The sequence below is a fragment of the Phlebotomus papatasi genome, chromosome 2 (assembly GCF_024763615.1).
Source record: "Phlebotomus papatasi isolate M1 chromosome 2, Ppap_2.1, whole genome shotgun sequence".
Lineage (NCBI taxonomy): Eukaryota > Metazoa > Arthropoda > Insecta > Diptera > Psychodidae > Phlebotomus > Phlebotomus papatasi.
In genome coordinates, this window is record NC_077223.1 from 33,349,218 (window position 1) to 33,373,418 (window position 24,201).

At 31.2% G+C, this 24,201-nt stretch overlaps 1 protein-coding gene across 6 annotated transcripts in view; it reads left to right on the top strand.

Moving 5' to 3' along the window:
• The first annotated feature begins 374 nt into the window (after positions 1-374).
• LOC129803551 (rho guanine nucleotide exchange factor 12) overlaps positions 375-24,201 on the top strand; it is a 193,722-nt gene continuing 169,895 nt past the window's right edge. For all 6 annotated transcript variants that reach the window (XM_055850193.1, XM_055850195.1, XM_055850194.1 and 3 more), the window contains exon 1: positions 375-1,350. In XM_055850193.1, coding sequence (XP_055706168.1) covers positions 1,319-1,350 — 32 coding nt within the window. In that variant the 5' untranslated portion in view covers positions 375-1,318. The remainder of the gene's footprint in view (positions 1,351-24,201) is intronic.

Here is a 24,201-nt window from a genome sequence, read left to right on the forward strand (position 1 = left end):
GTGCGAAGGACTATCGTGGAAGTGCCTGGAAGTGGTGTACACATTTTCACCCAAATATCTCCCCCTTGGTTTGACAACCCCTGTCGCCCTCCATAGAAAGGTTGGCAACCCCTGTCGCTCCCCATGGAAAGTTGGGAACCCCTGCGCTCTGTGCGGTCTCCATAATTAATTAATTTAATAAAGTTTAATAATTTTTATTTATTTTTAATGGCGAAAAGAGAAAAAAATGTGTGTCGTCGTTTGTACAAAAAAAGTATGTTGATGTCGTTGATTTATTTGAATTTTGGTTTGCCAGCTTTTCAAACAGATGGCACTGAATGAGAAAATAAAGTCATCGGGAAAATTGTCGCTGCGTGCGCAGTCGTCGCTGCAAACGTCAGATGGAGGAAAGAAAACGGAGGGTGCGGAGTGTTTTTGTGAAAAGTTTTTACATCTAGAAATCATGCAAAAAGTGCTCTTATTTACCCAAATTATCTACATTCGGTGTCCATATATGTTTTATCGTGTGTCTGGAGAGACAAATAGACTGACTAGCGAGTATTTATCGCGAAATTTGTGAAGACTTTTTCCTCCATTGCCTTCCTAAACTCTCACACCAAGTTTTCTCTTCAGTGTGTGTAGACTTTTGTCGCATCGCCAAGTGAAAAAGTTGTATGCTCCAGCACTATTCTCTTTTCCCTGTGTGTTGGCTCCAGCCTTCTGGCTGCTGCTAATTCCACTCTTGTGCAATTAGCAAGTAGATTTTCTGCCATTGGACGCTAAGACTGACGGGAAAAGTTCACTTGGGGAAAGGCATTTGGGGAGTTCTCTGGAACGGGGTGTTGTGGCAAAAGAAGAATACCAACAAAAAACAAGCCAAGCATCCACTAGAGGAGTCTACCAGTTCGTGAAGAGACTTTCTTGTGAATTGGAGTGCCTTTTTTTGCTGTGTTTCCAAACACACACACCAACGCACAACGTGTCAGCCTCTTTTTATTTTTCCGTGTAAAATTCTGTGGAATTGGGAAAAAGGGGGCACACAGTGAAGTTCCCAGTGTTTCCGGTGTAGAATCCACCAGACAACGAAAAAAGAACCTCCATCATCTTTGATATTGTGCTAATAAAACAGTGAATAAGAAGCAATATTTTAATTCCAAGTGATTGTGCATTGTGATTCATCCAAAAAAAGTGTTTGCAATAATTAATTGAGAAATCCACAAAAAATTCCACTGTGCAAGGAATAATGATTAGTAGCAGTGGATGTTCGAGTAATGGCAATTTGTACTAAATGGATTATTTAGCCTGATTTCTCAGAGAATCACTGTGGAAATTCAAGCAGATGGATAACCTTTCGACACCGCCACAGGAAAGGTGAGTGCCATCCCAAAAAATTCTGCAGAATGTGCATCTTCAGCTTGATTATGTTGAGCACTTTTGATTATGTGGTTTTTGTGCACTTGGTTCAATCCCCTGAGGGCAGACCAAAGTGCTCTTTTTGCTTCCTGTCTCACTCCCCTCAGTCAGGGATGAAAAGATCATTTAATTTCGCAATGGGACGCTTCACTTTATGTCTGTCTCAAGGGGTTTCTCAGTTCCAACGTCTTTGGATCAGTTGAACAAAAAAAAAGTTATGAAAAGTGAAAAGACACTTTTATTGATAATCCGCAGTGATCGAAAATCTCAAAGAAAATTCTAGAATTATGGTGTTATTCCAATGAAAACTGAAAAGGTTTATTTTTAGCACGTAATTGCACTCAAGTGTTTCTACATAATCGATTTTTTGTGTTGGTTCCTGTCACAACTGTTTAATAGTTTTAGAATACGACGAGAACCAGGGAAAACAGTCGAGACAGAAACCAAGACAGAGAAAAGTCGATAATGCAGAAACACTTGAGAACAGTAAAGCATTGAGAAAAACTGTGAAATAGCAGTAGTAGAAAAAAAGCTTGTAAATTAACCAACTAAATTTTGTTAAATGTTTAACAAAGTGATTTTTTTTCCAATTTGATAAAAGATGAAAAATGTCCTTTTGAAAAAAAAAGTAAAAAGATCTCATTGATTGCCGATTTGGTAAAACTTTCACATTCCTTATAGGGTAATGTGTGGTATTTCGGGACACTTTTAGAACTTTCAAGTTTCAAACAGCTTAACGACTTCTCAAATAATTTTTTTCTTTGTTGATATAAATATTTATGTTCCTTATGCTATCGAGAATAAGATTCTTATCGAAAAATGTTGAAAAATGCATAATTTTTTTTTATACAAAATAGCAAAAAATATAAAGACAGACAAAAGTCGCTATTATGCAAATAAATTTCACCGAGCCTGATTATTTATCTTTAAGTAGAAGTTCTAGACTTTAATCTTTCATAAAAATTTTGTATAAATTTCTTTTTTAAAGTGACTTAAATCGAAAAAAAACTCAGCACTGTTTGTGTTGACATCTGCAAAGTTGACCACACTGAATGTTTTGTAATAAGTGAAATGTGACACTCAAAATTCACGCGTAGGGTAAAGTGATATAATTTGGAATTAGTGTTACAAGTTGGACAATTCGCCGGTACAAGTTGGGCATGGCTTCTTTTCTTCATAAATACAGTACAAAATTTGTTTTTAAGCACAAGGAATCAAATTATAAAACTAAAGCATTAAAAATTATACAAATAAAAATGAAGTACTAAATTTATCAAGACAAAAAGCCCAGTCCAAATTGTACCCTGTCCAACTTGTACCACTTTACTCTATTTCACACTTTAAATTAAATAAAATTCCAGAAGTTTTATGTTTATCTGATATGTATAAAGCTTAATATTTCATATAGAACTAAAAAATAATTAGAAAACAAATATTTATAGGATTTTCGATGTGTCCCAAAATACCAATATTGTATGTCTCGTAAAGCACCTTGTCCAGAAATACCACACGTAACCCTACACTCGGGAAAATTAAAATAGGTTCACCCCACTAGGTGGATTTAAGGTTAAGATTAAGATTTGTATAGCTTGAAGACTGCTATAGATAGTCTTCATCAACTTCCTAAAATTTACAAATCGATAAAAGATCGAGAAATATTAAAATTTTAAGACACATTTTTACAATATTCTCTTAGGATATATTATATAATTTTTGACAACTTTTATCAATAATTTTGGTATTATTGAATGTTTTCGTTTAGATCGCAATTATTTGGATCCGAAGAAAACGTTTTTTTTTTGTTTTTTTTAACGAGTTTTTAGAAGCATTTTTCTCGTAGACTTCTTCTTATCAAAACATTACCACTCGGGGTAAAATGTGTCAAAAGTCACGGGAAAATTCGCAAAAAATATTTCTTAGGTGTTTTTGGGAGGTTATTTTGTCCAACGTTTCCTCACTGTAAAAATAGTCAGGGAATAATTCGTGATATTTGGCAATATAAATATTTTCTGTCAGTAATGTACTCAAAATGTTCGAAAATATTACATTTTTACCGGTAACTTATTGTATATTCTTCGTTAAATTACTCAAATTTGTGTAGGGGGAAATGGGGAATCTTTGAATTGTAGCAGTCACAGCAGTGATAAAATCTAGTTTCATTAATAATGAAACAAAGAGGAGCAAAAGCCTACGGAGTTATCACACTAGAAAATTTCACATTAAAGTTAAAGTGAAATATTGCTCATTAAAATTTCTAGAACCACTCTAAATCGCTGATTTAGTCAGGACACATTGCTAGAATTGCCCAATGTCACGATGGCACACGGGTTGTCAGATAAGTGTTTTTGTTTTTGAAGCATTTCAGTCGTTTAAGCGAAAATGTGCGATTTTAGTGAAGAAGAGGAAGTTTTCCTCCTATACGCCACTTTTATGTCGTGCAAAAGGATCCGCTAAGCGAGGAGAAAGAGGATGTGGGCGAGAGATTGGCTCCTAACGCGACCTTCATGTGGTCCTAACGAAATCCTAGAAGTTTAACTCTTTCCGGACCGCAGCATATGCTGCAAGCCAATTTCACAATTTTTAATCAAAAATATCTAAGCTCAGGAATTAATTGAGGTCCTACAAAAAATATCTTACATTTGGACATTCGTATAGTTTGTAATCATCTACAAGAATAGGATTTTTATCAGTTCTGAATAATAAAAAAACATTGTTTTTCATAGAAAATGCATATGCTTCTTTGGGTACTACAGTCCCAAAAGAGACGAAAGAGTTAAGTTTAGGAATATAAAATGTCGATCGAACACATTTTTGTTCAGCTTTTTTCTTACTCTTCACCGATCTTTTTCAAGGTCTTTTGTCCTTTCTCCATCTCGTGCGCGATGAATAGTAGATATTTAGCACTATTTTTTTATCACAATTTATTCACGAATAAATTGGTGAGAAAATTGTGGCGCAGTAACTACTCGAATGACTGCAGTAGAATAGTACCTGATGAAAATTTAATGAGCAAATTTTGCTCATAAATTCGCTCACTTCTCATTAATTTGCTCATTAATTATCAATCGTATTTATGCTATTTTAATCTATTTAAACCAATTTTTGTGACTCGAGTCCACTTTCTTATTACTAAATGAACCGATTTCTAAAAGCTCTTGACGAAAATTGCACATTAGGACACATATCAGCAAAAATTAATGTGAATTACATTAAAATTTTAATGTGAAATTCTCCAGTGTGATACCACGAGCAGCCTTAATGCAAAGGTACCCCATTTTTCCTAACTGTTTCTTTTACTATTCAAAATTATCGATCTTTGCGCGATTTTTCACATACACAGTATTCTTCTTCACTTCTTAAGTTGAGAAGCTTCGAGAATTTAAACTTAGTCAGAGAAAAATTTATTCTATTGTTTTGTGGAGCTAAAATATCATAGTAAAGTTCAGTTCCATTTTAAAGTAGGAGGAAAAAGCCCAATTTCAAAGGTGATCCAATTCAAATGTACCCTACTTCTCCCTACAATTTACTGGTCCTTAACCTATCGCAATATTTGAGTTTCTTTCTGATGTAGATTATTCAATGGAGCTTACGTCGAAAATTTATAGTTTTGAAATTCTAAACTGCATCTTAACAGAAAAATTTTATTTTTTCTTTCAATACCAAATCTATCCTTTAGATTATGATACTTTAAAGTTATCAGTAAACGTAACCTCTTGTTTCTTGAAGGACTTTTTTTCTTGAGTTTATTGACTTTTAGCTGATTTTAGTGTATATTTATATTTCTGTAATGAAAACAAATTATACAAATACTTAAAGGAAAAGGCATTATATACTTTGTACTTTAGTTTTGTCTCTGAATATTATAATTTTGCGAGTGAAAGAACAACTTTACACATTTAAATTTCAAAATCAATACAATTCTTATCTGGAAAATGTGCTACTTCACGTCATTATCTTTTTGTAAACAATAAACTTATCTAAATATTTCTGTTTATCCTTTTACACAATCACTAAACAGAGTGGTTTATGTTTAATGAAACTAAATATGCGATTATTCTGGTATTTTGTATTACTGGAACTACAATTTAATATCTTAACAGATTTGTAGTAATCGTACTCTAATTTATTCTTTTTTTTTGACTGAGAAACCCCTTTTGGCCAGAAGAGTCTTTTTCGTGTTTCGACGTTGATGTCACCTCCTTGGTAATGATGTCAGTGTCTTTTTTACACGTTTTGTCCTCTTGCAGCTGATGAAAATACGCAAAAGTGAAAATATTTTGTGAAATTAGCATGTGAGAAAAAAAAATTAATTTGATAATTTTTAGAATCTCTGACTGTGGAAGTGAGAAAATGGTAATGCTAGAAATTTTCAGTAATATTATTGCGATGAAGAGAAAAAAAAGATGAATAAAATAAGGGAGAAAGAAATTAAAATTATTTCTATCATTTCTATTCAGGATGTTTAATGTTTATTCTTTTGCATTTAATTTCTTTCTCTCTTACATCGAATTTTCTATCTCATTCTGCCTTAACATTATGTAGCATTGTTTAGAGATAAAAATCGTTATTTTTTTCTTCTTATTCCTCCTTCACATAGAGCCTCCTCAACATATTCATGTTTATTTACATTACAAGAAGTGAAGGCAAGAAAAAAAAGATCTTATGTGCTTTTTCTTCCCTTCCAAACATGTACTAGTGTGTGACTTATGGTGTTTTTTTTCTTACTTACTCCTACTCTTTCTCTATATCATTAAATTTCTTTATTGCACACACTTGTAAAGGTTTTTTTTTCTGTGTAATTTTCAAATGGATAATTTTTAATTACAAACTTTTACTATTCATCAATGTGTGAACTGAACGTCTTCCTCTCCTCCAGACCGGAATACTTCATTCGTTTCCTTCACAAGCAATATATTGATCTACATGGTCTGTACATTGAAAAGCAAAAGAAAGAGGGTGGAGATGGGAAATTCATTGAGAGATAGAACAAGACTGTGATTTGGTCATTAATGTGTCTGTGGAATGTTTTTAGTGCGAATGAGAAAATAAGGAAAAGCAGAGCAATAGATAAGAAGTTTTATTAGATTTGGGAGCTGTTATAATTCTCTTGAAAAATTTTGTCCCATTTTTTCTTCCTTAGAGTTTCGTTTTTCTTGTTCGTTCAAAAGTTAATTTGTCAGCTAAAATAAAAATCTCTCATGTGAACCAAACATTATATCGACGGCTTCATTTCATACTATTATAAGCCCATCTAAAATAATAATTTAATTTTAGAGCTCTACATCTACACTGAGAGAAATCCGAAAAAGTTAAAATGACATTCCGGAAATGTTAATTTTACCCTGCAGTATTGATCCAAAATCGGTGTAAATATCACCCTTTTTAGGTGTATTGGGGGTTAAAGTTCATCTTTTTCATGTTAATTTTACCCTTAAAAAGGTGTAAAATTAACATTAAAAAAATGTTGAGATATTTTTACACCTAAAAAGTGTTAAAGTTATGAGGAAAAAAAAGTTAATCGCACCCTCTTTTTTTTCTCAGTGACACTAAGAGAAATCCGAGAAAGTTAAAATAACATTTCGGAAACGTTAATTTTACCCTGCAGTATTGATCCGAAAACGGTGTAAATATTACCCTTTTTAGGTGTAATATGGGTTAAAGTTACCCTTCTTTCTTGTTAATTTTACCCTTAAAAGGTGTAAAATTAACACTAAAAATGTTCATATATTTTTACACCCAAAAAGTGTTAAAGTTATGACGAAAAAAAGTTAATCGCACCCTCTTTTTTTTCTCAGTGTAAGTACACAGAAAAAAAATTTCATAATAGTTCGCAAATGTTTGTGAATGTCTTCTGGGGCTTTACGAAATGTTCGTAAGTTGTAAACCCATTAAGGAGTTACGTGGGTCTCTCAGACCAAAAATAGTCTTTTTTCTGTTAATAATTTATTGTGTCGAAATTATTTTAGAAATTCCAACTTTTGGGATATGAAAGGGTCACTTTAGAACAAAATTAAAAAAAAAATTGAAAAATTTTGAAAATTCGATCGTTGGTAGCTGGTTTTCGGAACTATTCCTGAAAAAAACAGACTTTGAGGTAGACAGGATTTCTCCCAGTAGGTTCATCTAAAATCAAAAAACCAAATATACTCTGTTAGAGGATTAGTTGGACCCCTGGATGAACAAAGGATTTTTCAAATTTTTCGGGTTTTTAGCAAAAGTTTTTGTAAAGAAGTATCAATTTTACCCTTTTTTCAACACATTTTGTGTTGAAAAGATGGTTTTGATTAAAGGAAGTGCAAATCCTTCGTTGAAACAGTAGATATTACTTCTCAAAACAAGTATGCAAGATTTCAGAAAGATCGGTTCAGTAGAATCTGAGTAATCTTGACTAATGCATTGTAAAATGGTGTTTTGAGAAAAACGCCTTTAAAGTTTTAAAACAATATGCGCGCGCGGGCGGAATGCATAACCTAAACTGCTCTACCTCCGAGAGTTTTACTCCGATTGACTTGAAATTTTCAGAAAACATTTTTCAAATGTTATACTATAAAATAAAAAATTATTTTTTTGAACTGAGAGACCCATGTAACCCCTTAAAAAGTTCGCAAAAGTTTGTATTTCACAAAAATTGTTCGTAACATGATCACTTTATGAGCATTTTTTGTTCTTTTACAAACATTTGTTTGTAAATTTTTGTTTGTCTGGTAAAACGTTATGAACAAATGATAAAATTTTACATACAAATGTTCGCTTATGTTTCGAAAGATACTTGTAAAATAAATACAATCTTTTACGAAGTTTTTAATGAGTTTAATGATTTTCGAGCATTTCGTAAGTCCCCAGTAGGAATTTACAAAAATTTACAAACAATTTTACCGAAATACTTTTTTTCTTTAGTCTTTCAACCAAGTATCAGTTTCCTAATTGTTTGTTGTTTTTAGAAACGTTTGTAAAATGTCATATTCACATCGAACAGACTAGGCTTTTCTACATGGTCATTGCTTTTTTACGCCTTCATTGCTTTTTTTACACATGGAAAAAATAATCAAAAAATTGTTGCATCAAATCAATTTTTGCACTAATTTGATATTTTTTACGCTTTATGAGACAATATTCTTTAAAAAAGAGAATGATATATTAGTAAAATTTCCTGATTGTACCTTGAGCAAAGAGCAAAAAGCAATTAACCGGTCAATTGCTTTTTGCTCTTCATTCGAGGTGTTTAGATTTGGCAAATTTTACTAATAAATCATTTTCTTTTTCAAGAATATTGTCCCAGAGAACGGAAAAAACATCAAATTGATGCAAAAATTGGTTTGGTGCCGCAATTTTTTTGAATATATTTTTGCACTTGTAAAAAAGCAATGACCATGCAAAAAATACCAGTCTGTTCGCTGTGATTAAGTCATTTTTAATATTGTTTACTGCACCTTATTGTTCTACGCGTCGATGAGTCTTGGAAAATCTTCCTTAGTGTTTCGTTAAAAAAATCAAAATATTTTTGCCATTTGTTATAATAATCCAAAGTGCGTATCGACTAAAATGAAATATGTACCAATATTTTCTACAAAACCCGAGTCCCTAAATCATGAAAACATTTTACTTTTTCATTTTTATTAAAGCTGATTGTTGTTAAATTTGAAAAGTATAGGCTCTCGGAATTCCTCAGATTTTAAGGTAAAATTGATTCTGGATGAAGCTCATTCATTTCAATTTCAATTTGATTCAATTTGTTAACAATTGTTAGCGAATGTTTGTATTTATTTTTAATACTTCTTTTCGTATTGCACTTTTATGCTTTATTTCAATCCCATAATTAAAATTCAAGTTTAAATTTATTATTATATTACCTGACTTCAGTAGACTACAAGAAATTGGCGATAAAGTTCGTTAATAGAAAATTCGCAAGGGCGATTTACAAAGATTTGTATAAATTAAAAAAAAATAGTGTTTTTTCCGTGTAGTTATATACATAGCGAAATATTTAACATTTCAATATAAAAAAAAATTCTATAAGGGAAGAGTACCCCGGATCTGAATGTTAAGAGACATGCTTGATATTTAGTTAAAAATATAATCCACAAAACATTATTTGGTATTTTTATGTTTGCTAATTGATACATTAGTGAGCCCTTTAACTATATCTGTGTTTTTGAATTTTAAATTTTTACATTAAATTAATAAAAAATATGTGTAATTGCAAACTTGCACTCTGTACCTCGGATCGTCAGAAATTTAATCAAGTGTCTCAGGGAAAATTGGTTTTATAAATTAAATTTAAGTTAATGCACTGTATTCTTGTAAGAGTTAAATGGTAAAAAGTAGCTAATAATTTTTAAAAAATCATTTAATTTGGAGCAACAATGTGGTATTAACCTGACGATCCGAGGAACACTGCCGATCGCTGGTACACTTCCCTTACGTAGCATACAAATTTTCCAATTTCAAATGATTCTTCTCAAATGTTATTTTGCAATTGAATAATATGGAATGGAATCATCGATATTTTCTTTCTGAGTTTGAAATAAAATCCAGTTGAATTGCATTAATTTCTATGTGGGCTTTCACTATGTTTATATACATGGAGTGTTTTGGCTTGAAATAACACGTGTCAGATAATTGTGGGTGATGTGAATGTGTGTCTGAATGGGAGGTTTTTGGGTGGATGGGGAGGGATAGATGAAGAGAGAGAGAGGAGGAAAATGCTATAAAATGGCCATTTTACAACTTATCCACATTGTCGATGGCTTTTCTTCCCCATGAGAATATAATGATAAAATTTAGAAGGAAAGTCAAGATTTTTGCTGAATGCTCTGTATACTGACTGAGGGAAATTTAAGATATGATAAAAATGAGATTTTAAACGATTTTTGCAAAATTCAGTACGAATTGAATCGTATCTGAAGTTTGAAACTGAGTAGGGGAGACTGGGGTAAAAAGTAACAAATCGAAAAATTCAAAATTCAACATCTTCCAAGATAGAAAACTGTAGCGGTTCAAAATTTTTCTATAGATAGCCTCCATAGACCTTCTTCAATGTCGTAAGTTTCTTACAATTAGAACAAGGAATTTAGAAAATAAAAAAAATATTGAAATTTTTAACCCTATTTTTGAAATATTTTGCTTACAGAAGATATCAATTATTACCTACTTATTTTCCAAAATTGATCCACTATTGAATATTTTCTAAATGATATGGATTCTTTGAATATGAATCCTCTATCTTTTTCAGAATTTCACAAAGGTTCTTTTCTCTAGAAATCTTTTTATGAAAAATGGCCACTTGGGGTAAAAAGTAACAAAAGGTATAGAGCAAAAAGTAACAAAAAGCGAAGCAATTTCTGATGTCTGAAACGTCATTATCATGTCTCGCCGCTTGTTGTTTCCATTGGTCAAACGATTTGCAGTCTTTTCTGTGTTTTATTCTAAAATATCTTGACAAGCGCTTTTCTCGTTGAGATAGAGAAAACGGTGTTTTACAAAGGTGTAGATGAATAAATTTTCTATGAAAATATGTCCTCTAGATATTTTTTCAAATTTACGGAAGCCCATAATGGATCGACTTAAAATGTGATAATACTCCATGTCTGGTACTATTTGCCCCAGCATTTTTGAGAATAGTCACAAAATTATCTTTTAGAAATTGGCTCGATAAACGCATTTCCTTACAAAATAGAGGAAAATGACTTTCACAAAGTTGTAGAGCGGTAAATTTCCTATAAAATTGCGCTCATTAGAAATTTCTGAAGCGTTCGAGTAGTTTGTAAAAAAATAAAATATCCGTTTTGTGACTTTTTGCCCCAGTCTCCCCTACCTATTTTTCTGATTTAAACTTACTGTAACCTATAAGGAGTTCAAGTGTAATTGTCCCTGAACCCAGAAGAATAATACATTTAAAAAAAGATTGTGGAAACTGCTACACACAGAAAAATTTTGACTCTAAATTTAAGAATATATAACATCCTGGAAACTTAAATTGGACGTGAATGTGAATCCCTGAGGCGTTTAAGTTTAGAAGCTATGAGCGAAAGAAATGAGCTAGAATCCCTAGCTCTTTCAATTTAAGAGATCGGGAACTTAAGTTCAGCATTAGCTGGAACATGAAAAATGTCTACAGATTTGCAAATTGCAACTAAAACTAAATGATCAAGGATTTAGAATTAGGGCATTGGATTTCATTGGATGGAATTTGAAATTAAATTCCTGGGCGTTTCTGTTTAAGAATTTTCCATTTTTCTGTGTGTATCTATTGGAGTTCGAGCTGTTAAAATAAATAGAGGTTTATGAAAATATTTTTCAGGATTTAAGCAAACTTTGGAATGCTTTGAACGCTTTCAGACTTCGTACACACTCCGGCTTCGAACAATTCATATTTTTCCCCTATTCCTTAATTGAATCTAACCTAATTTTTTAGGAAATGTGTGACTTAAGACTAGCTAATAAAGTATATTGCCTTAAGGTCACATTCACTTAAAGAATAATAGGAAAAAAATAAAGTGTTCGTAGCCAGAGTATATGCGAAGCCTGAAAGCCTTCCCCTAATTTATTTTTATTCTAATCTGGAAGAAATATCTTAATATGTTAAATCAAGATAATTCTTTATGTACTCTGTAATGTTTCTTGATATAAATCTCTTATTCACAAAATTTACCATATCCAGTTTAGAAATGTTCAATTTTTTGCAATATATTTCTTCCCCTGTGGTAAATTATATGATTTTTGATGAAAGATAAGGGATGGTAAAGTGAAAAACATTCGGCAGAGTGCTCAAACCAAGGGCTTTGAGGCTTTTTGCCCCGACAATTGATTTAATAATAATAGGCTGAAATTTTTTTTTAAAATCAGTTGGAAATGATCGTGAATCTAAGACATTTAAAATAATCCATGTGTCCCAATCGGTTGAGAAATACAGAGCGATTTTTCATCGTTTGACCTTGAAAAACCTTTGAAGGAGTTGACCTAAGGTATTAATATTTTATGAACGAAATATAATTCTAGATGAACTGTATTCATACTAGGGGAAACTGGGGTACCACCAAACACTTTTGAAAGATGCGATTTTGACTGAATTTCCTAAGAAAACTGTTAATTTTAGAAAAATGTTGCTTACCCCATGTTATAGTCTTAGGTATAGGCTGCATAATAATGTATACAAGGATGATGTGAAGCACTTCAATTTTCCGTAAAAAGGAAAATTGTATCACCATGCATTTTTCGCTTTTTTCTAACCACCCGGGGTACCAATAAACACTTTCTGGGGCACCAAAAAACACCTCTTTTTCTCACCCATTGAAGTTATTTTGGACATTCACCACACTCTTAATTATAAAGAAGGTATTGAAAATGCAAATAATTCTCAAAAAGCACTGCAAAATTTAGAATGAGTGACCAAAATAGCAAAAAACTAAAGCACTGCACAACGAACATATTTTTCAATGGATTTTTCATTATTTTGACAACATTCGACTTCTGAATGGAAAGCAGCGCCACTAAAATCGTGGCAAACATTATACCTAAAGTTCAAATTTTGCTCGCTCTTCTGATTATTTGTAATAAAATCGAGAAATCATTCGTCAATCCTTGTTTAAAATTATTTAAGAATCATTGAGAATCATTTAAGGCAAAATTGGGTTCTTTGAACTATATTTCTCCTGAGTCTTGAATGAAAATTCCATAAATGGATATAAATTTCAGAAATCGAACAAAGAGGGAGATGAAGAGTAAGAAAGATAAGAGGAAAAATTTTGCCATTCAAGCTACGCACGCGACATCTGCAATTGTGAGAAATTTGCCTGTTTGTTGGTGCCCCAAACTCTGTTTTGTGATGGATTTTATATTCTTTAAAAAAAATGTGAACATTAATTTCTTTAGTAGATACATAAATATTATCCCAAAACATGTAGGAAAGTACTGGTGTAGTGAAATTTGATGTAACTTATTTCAGTTTTATTTTCCAGGTAGATATATAAATGACTAAAATTATCAAAATCTCACAATTTTCCGAAAAAAGATTCTTATTTCTAAACTACTTGAACTATGTGGATCATTCTTTCTCTGGACAAGCATCCCTATAGTATCTATGATTTCATGTAAGACTCATTCTCTGAAATCTTATACCTATTTAAAAAATCGCAGTGTTTGGTGGTACCCCTGTTTGGTGGTGCCCCAGTTTCCCCTACTCGTTCGAATATACAGGGGTACTTGCATTTTTTAAATTTTGATGTCAAGCGATGGAATGATGATTTAAATTATTTAGATTAACATATCGTGCAAAAGATAATAAGATAATCTCTTCAGTACTTCCCTTATGCCCTAGATTACGACTTAAGCCGAGAGACAGCTAAACGTATCGTAAATGAAGGTGACTGCACTGAGGGGATGACCTCGCCACCTATTTTTAGTAAGCTTTTCTTTAATTCTACCACCTAAGGATTATCTTTAGACCATCTTGAAGTGTCCTTATAGTCTCTGAACCATCCTTAAGTTCTAAAATTAAAGAAAAGTTTACGGAAAACATAGGTGCTAAGTCACCCGAATTTACGGTAACTATAATCAAAATAATGATTTGATTAAATTTCCATCAGTTTTCCACTAACTAAGCCGTTTCCCGGCTTTAGTCGAGATATGGCCATCAGTCAAAAACTTATAGAAATGTAATCTAATCATTACTTGATTACATTATGCCATCTCTCGGCTTAAGACGTAAGTGTGTTTAGGGCATTACTTTAAAGAAGAGTATACATTTTTAGATAACATAAAAACTAATGCAATGTGATGTTAGAAAAGTTTTGTTTATTAAAGGTAGATTTAAGAGGAGGGGTTCCAGAATACCCCAAGCCCCTATCTTTCACAATTTTTTCCAGAGGAGTAACTTCAATTCAAATTCAAATCGACCGTTAGTACACTACTCGAAAAATGCTTTGTTTAAAAAAAAAATGTTCAAATTGATAAATCAATTGATATTTTTTTATGAACTGCTTGAAATAATTAAACCTTAGGACTGTGGAAAAGAAGCAACATTATTTATACGGGCTTTACGTATCTTAGTTCAATGCAAATTAAAAATCGGTGACCTTTTTGGCAAAGTTCTCATCCTTTTCAGTGCACTAAGAAAACTTTTTTATGTAATTATACTTCAAATGAGTTCGAAAATTGCAAGTAACTTCGCATTTTCTCCATTTTATCACACTGGCTACCCCCCTGATTTTTTCTTTAGATCTCAGGGCAGTTGAACAAATTTAAAATATTGCAACGTATTTTTTTTTGTAAAACGATATTCACAAAATTATTTAAAAATTAAAAAGAAAATTGGGCTTATTTGGGGGGTTATTTTGAGATATTGAAAAATCGAAGGATTATATTGCTTTCTCTATAGAGTTTGAGCTATAAAAGATCTCCAGAAATTAAATTGTTGATGAATGTTTATGTGACTGACTGAGAGAGGAATGGGAAAGGGAGATTTGGTGTCTGATGATGAGGGTTGATTTGCAATAAATTCTCTCCTATCGTTTTTGGGTTAATTGTCACAGGGAGTGTGTGCTTGATAGCCAGAAACACCCCGGCAGATGATATCTATACCACAAGGGAGAGTTGTATATTTATTTCAATCAATTCAAACAATTTTTGTATCTTCTCTTGAAACAGCAAACGATCGTTTCTTCCATACTCAAAGACACCTGCTGCAATTTTATGCAATTGCAATAAAAGAAAACAAATGCATTACATATATTCTGGTTTTTCTCATAAAAATGTACATACTTGAAAGTCTTGATATGATGAGTCAGAGAGAAAAAGATGTAAAAATTTTATGTGGCAAAATTTGGATATGCGGGAAAAGCAAAAGAATTGATAAAAAATGTCGGTGTAGAATCTGGCGTGATGCCTGATGATTCATAATTGAGCCATCTCTTGTGCTTTCACGCTTCTACTTGAGAAGAAAAAATCCAGAAGAGTTTGGTTTCTGTGTAAATAAATTTTATGTTTGAAATGTTAAAATCGAAAAATTTGTTCAAACAGTGAGGAAAAAAAGAAACAATAAATCAGGGGGCGTGTTTCGAAGGGCATATCGATTTTAAAGGGTCACAATAAATTATGTGGTGAGGTAAGGTGTGTTTTTTTTTTTGGGTATAAAGGGAAATGAACGCATTGATTAAGGGTATGGCACTATCTGAATCTGAATATGTGATCCAAAACTTTTTCGTTGATGTTTTATGACTCAAAATGTTGTTTACTTTATTTTTTAAACTTGTTTTGTTGTAGCGTTTTTAGAGTTCTGAAACTGGTGAAAATATGGTAGTAATCAATATTCAGAATAACGAAACATTCATGTTTTTCTGAAAAAGAATTATACTGTCAACTTACAAATATTTCAACTTCAATTGGATTTCCATAACTTTGTTAAACCAGGCTTTATTTTAATCTTATTTTTTTTTAAATTATTTCTTCTTTATACCCTCAAAAATACAGTTTTGTGTTTAATGCTTGCTTCGAAAATGATTTATTTATATAAACATTCTTTCGACGGTTTTTCAAGGTGGAAAGATAAGAACGTTTGGATTTCGAGAAATATTCAAATCTACGTAGTGATTTAGATTTTGAAAGCAAATATCTAAACAAATATTGCAAATCCTTTTTACAGAGCTTATCACTTTACTTTCGAATTCAAATCTTCCATGAATATTTAACTGTAACAGCCTTCAAGGTATGAAGGTTTAATAACAAATTTTGTTATAAAGACTTGCTTATCAAATTCTGAAATAAGTTAAATTTTCAAAGGAATAGGGGAAGTGTGCCAAATTCGGCCAGCTTCTAATTTCTGCCACTTTGAGTGTAATTTCGGCCATGGAAATAAATTAATTAAAATTATGTATGTAATCTTCGAATAGTCAATGAATTCATTTTGCTTTTAAATATTTATTCATTTTAGGATGTATTAACACAAAGACCGTTAAATTTTAGGTATAATTTGAATTTAAATTGCGTTGTAAAAATACTCAGTGTGGAAAGAGTCTTACAAAAAATGTGACAGATCGATTGTGTTTCTAGCAGTCTTACGATTTGTGGTGAAGTGCAAAAGGTTTCCTTCGGTCTTTTTCATGAAAATTGATTAGTTTTCATTAAAGATTGTTTCTGTTTATGTTAATAGTGAATCAATCTTTAAATTTCTGGTGAAATTTCCCAGCTGGATCCTGTATTTCGCGTAAAAAAGTATATAGTTTGTGAGCGTCTCTCCGGTGAGATAGTGTTGCCTATTCCGGCAACATCTTTTGCTTTCCTAAATTTTTTATTCATTTTGTGTGTTTTTTTCAATTTCTGAGTTCTACAATGTCCAAAGAAAAAAACCATCGCTTCTATGAAAAAGATGATGTGGAAAAGGTATAGGAAAAGGAGTTCAGGAAGGGCAAATTACACGGAAGATCTCAGGGCTTGTGGGTCATATAAACGTGTTAAACTAAATATTAAACTCGTTCCGTTCGACGTTTTAAAATTTTCTATCCGTTGCGTCACAAAAGGTGGTCAGAAAAAAGGTGGCCGGAATTTCACTCAAAGTGGCCGGAATACTACCGAAAGCAATGTCCATATTTTTATTAATTTTTCAATATTTTAGCAAGTGATTTTAAGAAAACAAAGATGATAAACTAGTTTTCAAGGTTCCACACAACCCTCCCGAAAAGGAAGTAACAAAAAATATCAATATGAATTCAAAATATTGCATTTCAAACTTAGTACTTCGGTGCTTATATGCATCTATGCCGAAATTTGGCACACTGACCCTACCATAAAATTCATTGTTTTATAATTTTAAAGAATTTTACGATATTTTATTGAAGTTATTTGTTAGTTCGAAGTTTGATTGAACCCGATATGATTTATTTACTTCTTACTGACTAATGTTACTGAAACATTTCTTTAATGGATCGCATTTCTTGTACTGCCCTCTTCCAATCCTTCTTCTGTAAGTTCCTCTTACAATTTAGCATCTCCAAGGTGTTTAAGGACACTGTCCACTTCTTACTTCCATCGTTTTCTCTGGTAGTTCCTCTTTTTGTCTCTTCAAGCTTACTGATCAGTAGCTTTCTGGGTGTTATCTTTCCAATCATTGTGGGCATTATGTCGGGAGTCTCTTCGAGAACTTTCTGTTCGTAGTTCGTCCGGATATGATACTCATCCTTAATTGTTTTCTTCACTCGGCCATAGATCCATCTTATGCACACGGTTTTATATTACAGTTCATCGCTGATATTTTCAAATCCGAAACAATGATCGAGAAACAAATTTGTGAAGGGGAAACCTTGAAAGTTTAACAAGTTTATTAATTTGAATAGAACATTTTTTAAACAGTTTAAATTATTCTTAATTAAATAAAAATATTATTTACATAGTTCTCATTCGGGCGGGAATACTGATACCTGTATTAGGTTTAAGAAAATAAACAATAATCCGCATTGTGATTTTGTGCTTAAATCTCCTAAATTATGTCTTTCCGCCTGAAAGATCAAAACACGTCAAATGAATTTGCAAGAGTTTCACTTCATCTTTGACTGTTTAGTCATTAGGATTGACACATAAATATAGTTTTTGCCATGAACAAAAAAAATATCGCGGATGATTTCAGGTGGAATTTAAATATGAATTCACACTCTTCATTTATATAACATTGCCTTGATCAAATCTAAAGTTTATGTCTTCTTTCCCGTGAAATTTCTTTTTCTAAAATTATATCCAGAGGTTCATGAATAAATTTTTGTGAAATGAGGGCGTCAAACTGTCTAACAGACATTTTGCGATTTTGTGTGAATATCGCATTCGATGGAGAATGTTTTTTTTTCTAAAATTATTATTCAGTTAAAAGCGATAAAGAATATTTTCACTATCGCGAAATTTGCAGTAAATAAGTCTAGAAATATGAGCACAGAATGAAGCTCGATCTTTTAGTGCAAAAGGAAGAAAATTTTGTTGTTTAACACTCAATTACATCATCGTTTTGATGGTTTAGCGTGACAAATTTTGGTATGAAGTGTTCAGAAATATTGAAACAAATATGACTTCATTTTGCAAATGATGGAAATCTTATATATTGATTTCCTTTAGTATCTTTCAAATAATGGCCTTTGTGGCGCACTTCTTGCAAATTATATTCATTGAGCAATGTGATTTTTCATCACAATATTCGTCAAAAAATTTTATTAATATTATTTCGAAAATGATGCTGCTGATTGATGATGTGTTTGGCAAACTGGTAAAATGTAGAAAATAAATAAGTATTACTTAACTAGTGGCAAAGTGGCAGTCGATGAGATTATTTGTATTATTTGCTATTCTCTTCTATGTATTGTTTTAGTGTGTTTTTTTTTTTTGGATATTTTATTATATAGTCAGACAAATACACATAACTTGAAGATGATTTTGCAAAGTGAGAATAGGCAAAAGAAAAAAAAATCTAATAACATTATTGCACGTGCTTTTTATTATAGTAATTTTTGTATGTGGGATATAATGGAATTATAAGAGATGAAGAAAAAGAGAGAAATTGTAAATTTTCAAATGTACATATAACAGGAAAAGAATGTATGTTTATTACAAAAACAGTCTATAATCGTATCTTACCAAAATTCTTTTGATTAAAATCAATTTATATTTTTGTTTGATGACTCAATATATGTTAATTTGTGTTAATTTTTTCTTAACTTGATCTCACTTTTTTCAGCAAAACTATCAAATAAATAATTATATGTATATATTATTCAGTTTTATTTCGAATTTAAGAAAAGCACAAAATTAGAATGTAATTTGTAAAGGATTTTTTTAAATACTGGTTTTTTGCATTGTCTTGCTTTGTGGAGAATCACATTTCATTAAATTGGATTCAAATAAAACAGAACAGAGCAAAATAGAACATATCCCTAATTAGACAATTTCTCGAAAAAGGTACACTTAATATATTTACAAAAGTATTTTTCAACTTCCTAGTAAATTAAGCATTTTAAAAATTGTAAAGTAAACTTCACGAGTGTTTAACCCTTTAAGGACGTGAGACGTTTTAATCAACTGTACTTCTAACATTTTATTTACGGCGGGAAAATGAAATTAGTGCAGTGTTATACGAGAATATATTGAAATTAAACTGCACTAGAATTAAAATAAATGGATGGATGGGAATAAATAGAAATAATGTAAAATATTAAGGAATAAAAAAGATATTTATTACTTAATCTCTGAGAAATTTGCTGAAATTAGGGATATTATATTTTTGGAAAATGACAAAAACCAACAAATGGGGCATTTATGGGGCAAATGGGACCAAAATTGTAGTCCTAAGTGGTCCCTACCGTCTGGTGTCAATGGATTTTTAATATTTTGTTTAGTTTTGTTTATACAAATTTTTAAAACCTCATTTTAAGACCATTGTTTTGGTAATTTTTAGAGAAACTCTAATTTTACACCATGAAGGAGTGGTTTTACAAAGTTTTTTTTGTTATGAAGCACAACTAATGACCTTTCCAACGGACACACATTTTTTAAGTTCCGTCCACCAGAATCTGAGATAGAACGGATAATGTAAGGCAAAGTAGAAACAAATATTAAACTATTAATTAAAAAAAAAATGAGACGTGATTGAGCAAAACCAAAACCATATTCTTAATCAGGGGACTCGACTCTATCAAACGTACCATGTGGGACCTCTGAGACAGAAAAAAGTTGTCAATTTGTTGCATAGTGTTATAATAATCTCTTTATTAGCATTACTATAAACTTTATTTCAACTTCAATTGCTCTGCCTTCTGTCTGTGGTGGCAATATATTTTGTGGTATCGTGCTAGGGGGTAGTGGGGCACCTTTAAAAGTAGGGCACCTTTGAAATTTGGATTTTTTACTTATTTTTAAATAAAATTGTGTCATCGTGATATAATTTAGCTGCATAAACAGATTGAGAATCTAAATTACATTATGATATGGCTCAGTTCCACTTAAACATAGGAGAAAAATCCCAATTTCAAAGGTGCCCGACTTTCAAAGGTGCCCCACTTCCCCCTATAGTGCATTTATTTTTGAAAGGTACAAGCCTTAAGTTGATTTTCCTAGATGCATCAAAAATGAGAAAATGAGAATGTTATAAAAAAATAACTCAGATTTCCACGAAAATGAACTTTGTTCGCTTTTAACTTGTCAACTTGTCACAAAATATCCGATGCAGGTACTAACATTGCCTTTGAAAAAATATTAATTTCTATTCTATAAAGGTAATATTAGATAGCTTTATTGTAGAGATTAATATTCTTTTTAAAGGCAATATTAGTATCTGCATCGGATATTTTGTGACAAGTTGATAAGTTAAAAGCGAACAAAATTAATTTTCGTGGAAATCGGAGTTATTTTTCATAAGATTCTTATGAGCTTTGATGCATAGCCAATAAGCCAGGGAAAAAAAACATTACCTATGCAACGTTTTCCTAACATTCACATTGATCTAGGAAAATCAACTTAAGGCTTGTACTTTTCAAAAACAAATGTGACTATAGCACGATACCATAAAATATATTTTTGAAAAGAATGAAGAGCATTAGAAGTGGACATAAAGTTTGTAGTAATGTTAAGAAAGAGATTATTATAATGGCTTTTTTTAAAGATTGATCAACGTATAACACAATATTATTGAGATTGTCATATAATTTTAGAACCGAAAAGATTTATTGTGTATCTCTTCATATCAAAATAGGGTAAATGTCCTAATTCAAAACCATTTCCAGACGCTTTAACTTTCACAGAAGATTCAACACATTAAGTTCATATTATTTCAGAAGAGAATTACATAAGTTTGCTCCTTGACTCTCCTATAATGTTACTGTTTAGTGAAAGTTCTTTAGATATAACTTGAAAACTTCTTAAATACAAGAAAAATACGCGAGCGTAAAATACTTCTATTGGAAACATATTAATCCAAATGGAGACAAGGGAAAGTTTCTAATTGAAGACAAACAGTGTAAGTGAAACCGCGACGAAAGGCTTCCGAAACCTTGTTGAGTTGCTCTTGAGTGCAGGATTTGTTCTTATTCCTGGTCTTTTCTCCTTTCTCATCTAAAACAATAAAGAAAATCTCTCCAAAAAATCATATTTAAGGGGTTTTATTGAAGCATTTGCAGACACTTCAGAAAAACCTTTTTGTCCACGAAATAGGTAATTATTTCATTAGAAAACTTCACGCACCGTTAACAATAAAGATTAGCACTAAATTTGACTAAAATTAGCCAGAAATACGACATAAATGTTAAACGAAATGAATAAACAAGAGTCACCTCATTGTGTTTTTCATTGGAAAACATGGTCGATCTATGAAAAACTCAATGGTGAAAAGGTACACTTTTAATTTTTCTGAGAAATTAACAAATTAAAATTTGTGAATATGAATGGATATTCGCTTTATTTGGAGCAAAATTAACTAAATAATGAAACTATGGTATAGAAAATACATAAATATAATAATTTAGTACTGTATTTATCGTGAAAACAATGACGTTTCCATTTGGAGTAGCGAAAAATTTCCATTTGCAGCAGGTTTTGAATTAGCTTAATTTATCCTACATCCTTCCATTTTTTAAGAATTAACATTTACATTATTTTTACCTCACTTTTCATAAGGACTCTAATAGCATCAACGTAAACAGTTCTGATAGCAGTGTAATGCCCAACGCAGAATACCTTTTGTTTTGTAAACATGTTTTTAACATTTCAATGAGTGTGAATGAAACAGAGATCTAGTTATCTCCCTCTCTCTCATAGGAAATTTTGAAAACATGTTTACAAACAAAAGTTATTGTGCGTTGGGCATAAGACCTACATTATTGTAACACATTATTCAGTAAATCACAAACATAACTAATAAAAAAATGTAATTTTACTATTGTTAATGGAAATTATCAATATTACTAATGAGCACAATCAGTGATTGTATTGTCTCGTTTAAAGTTAGCGTACTAAGGATTCACATGAAGGTGGAGTATGAAAAGGTGGAGTGGAGATCGGATTCTGGATAACTACTTATAAAGCCAAGTCTTTGCAAGTGCGATAGTTTTTTTTTATCCAAATTAACATAATATAATTGTTTTGATAATTATCTAAATTTACTTGACTAAAATCTCTAAGTTCAGAGGGGTTTGTACCTTTTGGAAATTATATAAATTTATCAATAGTATGCGCTATCTATGTTGTCTTTGGGATTTATTCAGTGCTTTAATAAGAATTTTCCTTGAAATTAATCAATAAAAAATTTAAAAAGAAGCTATTTTCAACATTCAGCATTTTAATGCCCAACGCACAATAACGTTTGTTTTGTAAACATGTTTTTGACATTTCAATGAGAGTGATGACTAGCGCACGATAACTTTTGTTTGTAAACATGTTTTCAAAATTTCCTATGAGAGAGAGCGAGATGACTAGATCTAGATCTCACTCACTCTCATTGAAATGTCAAAAACATGTTTACTAAACAAAAGTTATTGTGCGATGGGCATGAATGAAACAGAAATCTATTTATCTTGTTTTCTTTCATAGGAAATTTTGAAAACATATTTACAAACACAAATTATTGTGCGCTGGGCATAATCCTCTTTCTTGTTTAGTAACTTTATCCTTCATTTTACCTCTTTCGTGTACAGGAATTGCAAAATTGATGCTCTTTAAATTTTCCCTCGTATGAAAAATTAATAAATATTGACTTATTGTCTGGAAAATTATATTTGCAAAACTACAGTTTACATAAATATTAAATTATCTATAAATATATTATTGGAAATCCATAAAATTTGTCAAGATACATTTGAAATGAATTGTTTACCTTCAATAATTTTATCTGGAAAGGAAAATTACACGCTGATATGAAATATTTCCAAGAATTTCCTCTTGTGATGAGTTAAGACTTCATTTTGTCCAATATATTAGTTTAAGTATAAAATACGAGTATAAGCAACAAAGAAAAATGATATCAGTAATCGTAACTGTTGGTCGTGGCAAGTTATTCTATATGTGAAAGAAACATTTTATGTAATATTAACATTTTATAGTGCGTTTATTCCTATGATATTTAACAAGCAAATGTGGCTAAATTCTGTTGAGGGAAAAAAGTGTGAGTTTATGTTTGAAATGTTAAGATGAGGATGGGAGGTGAAGAAGTTGAATGGAGGAGGACATCATGGTGGTATTTTAATGATGAAAATCCAGTGTAGATGTGGTGCATTAAACAATTAAATGCAATTAGTCATTGAGAATATATTTTTCATATAAAACAATTTCAATTGTATTTAATCTCCTTTGATGTGAGCTATATGTATATACATGAAATTGAGTTGAGAGGAAAAAGGAGAGATAAAGTATTTACAGTATATATGAAATTAAAATGCAAATTGTACAATTCCTTTCGCTTTTTCTACTGACCATTTTTGGTCATTGAAATACATTTTAAAATATTTCTATGACAATAAAAAAAAATTATAAACAATTTTCTATTATATTTCTTGTTTTATATAGATATTGTTTTGGTGTGCAGAGTATGATTGAAGGAAAAAATGTGAAAAATGTACGAGGAGAGAAGAATTTCAATGAATAAAATGTCAAATGAAATATTTTAATGTGTTGAGACGGTGATAAAATGTTTCATTCGCTATTTTTTTTTTAAACTTGAACCAACTCTCTTATTCTCTAACATGAAATTTAAGTCAGTAAAGTGGCATTTTATGTCGCTATGTAGATAAACAAATAATAATTTTATGAAATAATAATTCAAGTGAAAAAATACTTAAACTATGCGACTGTTAT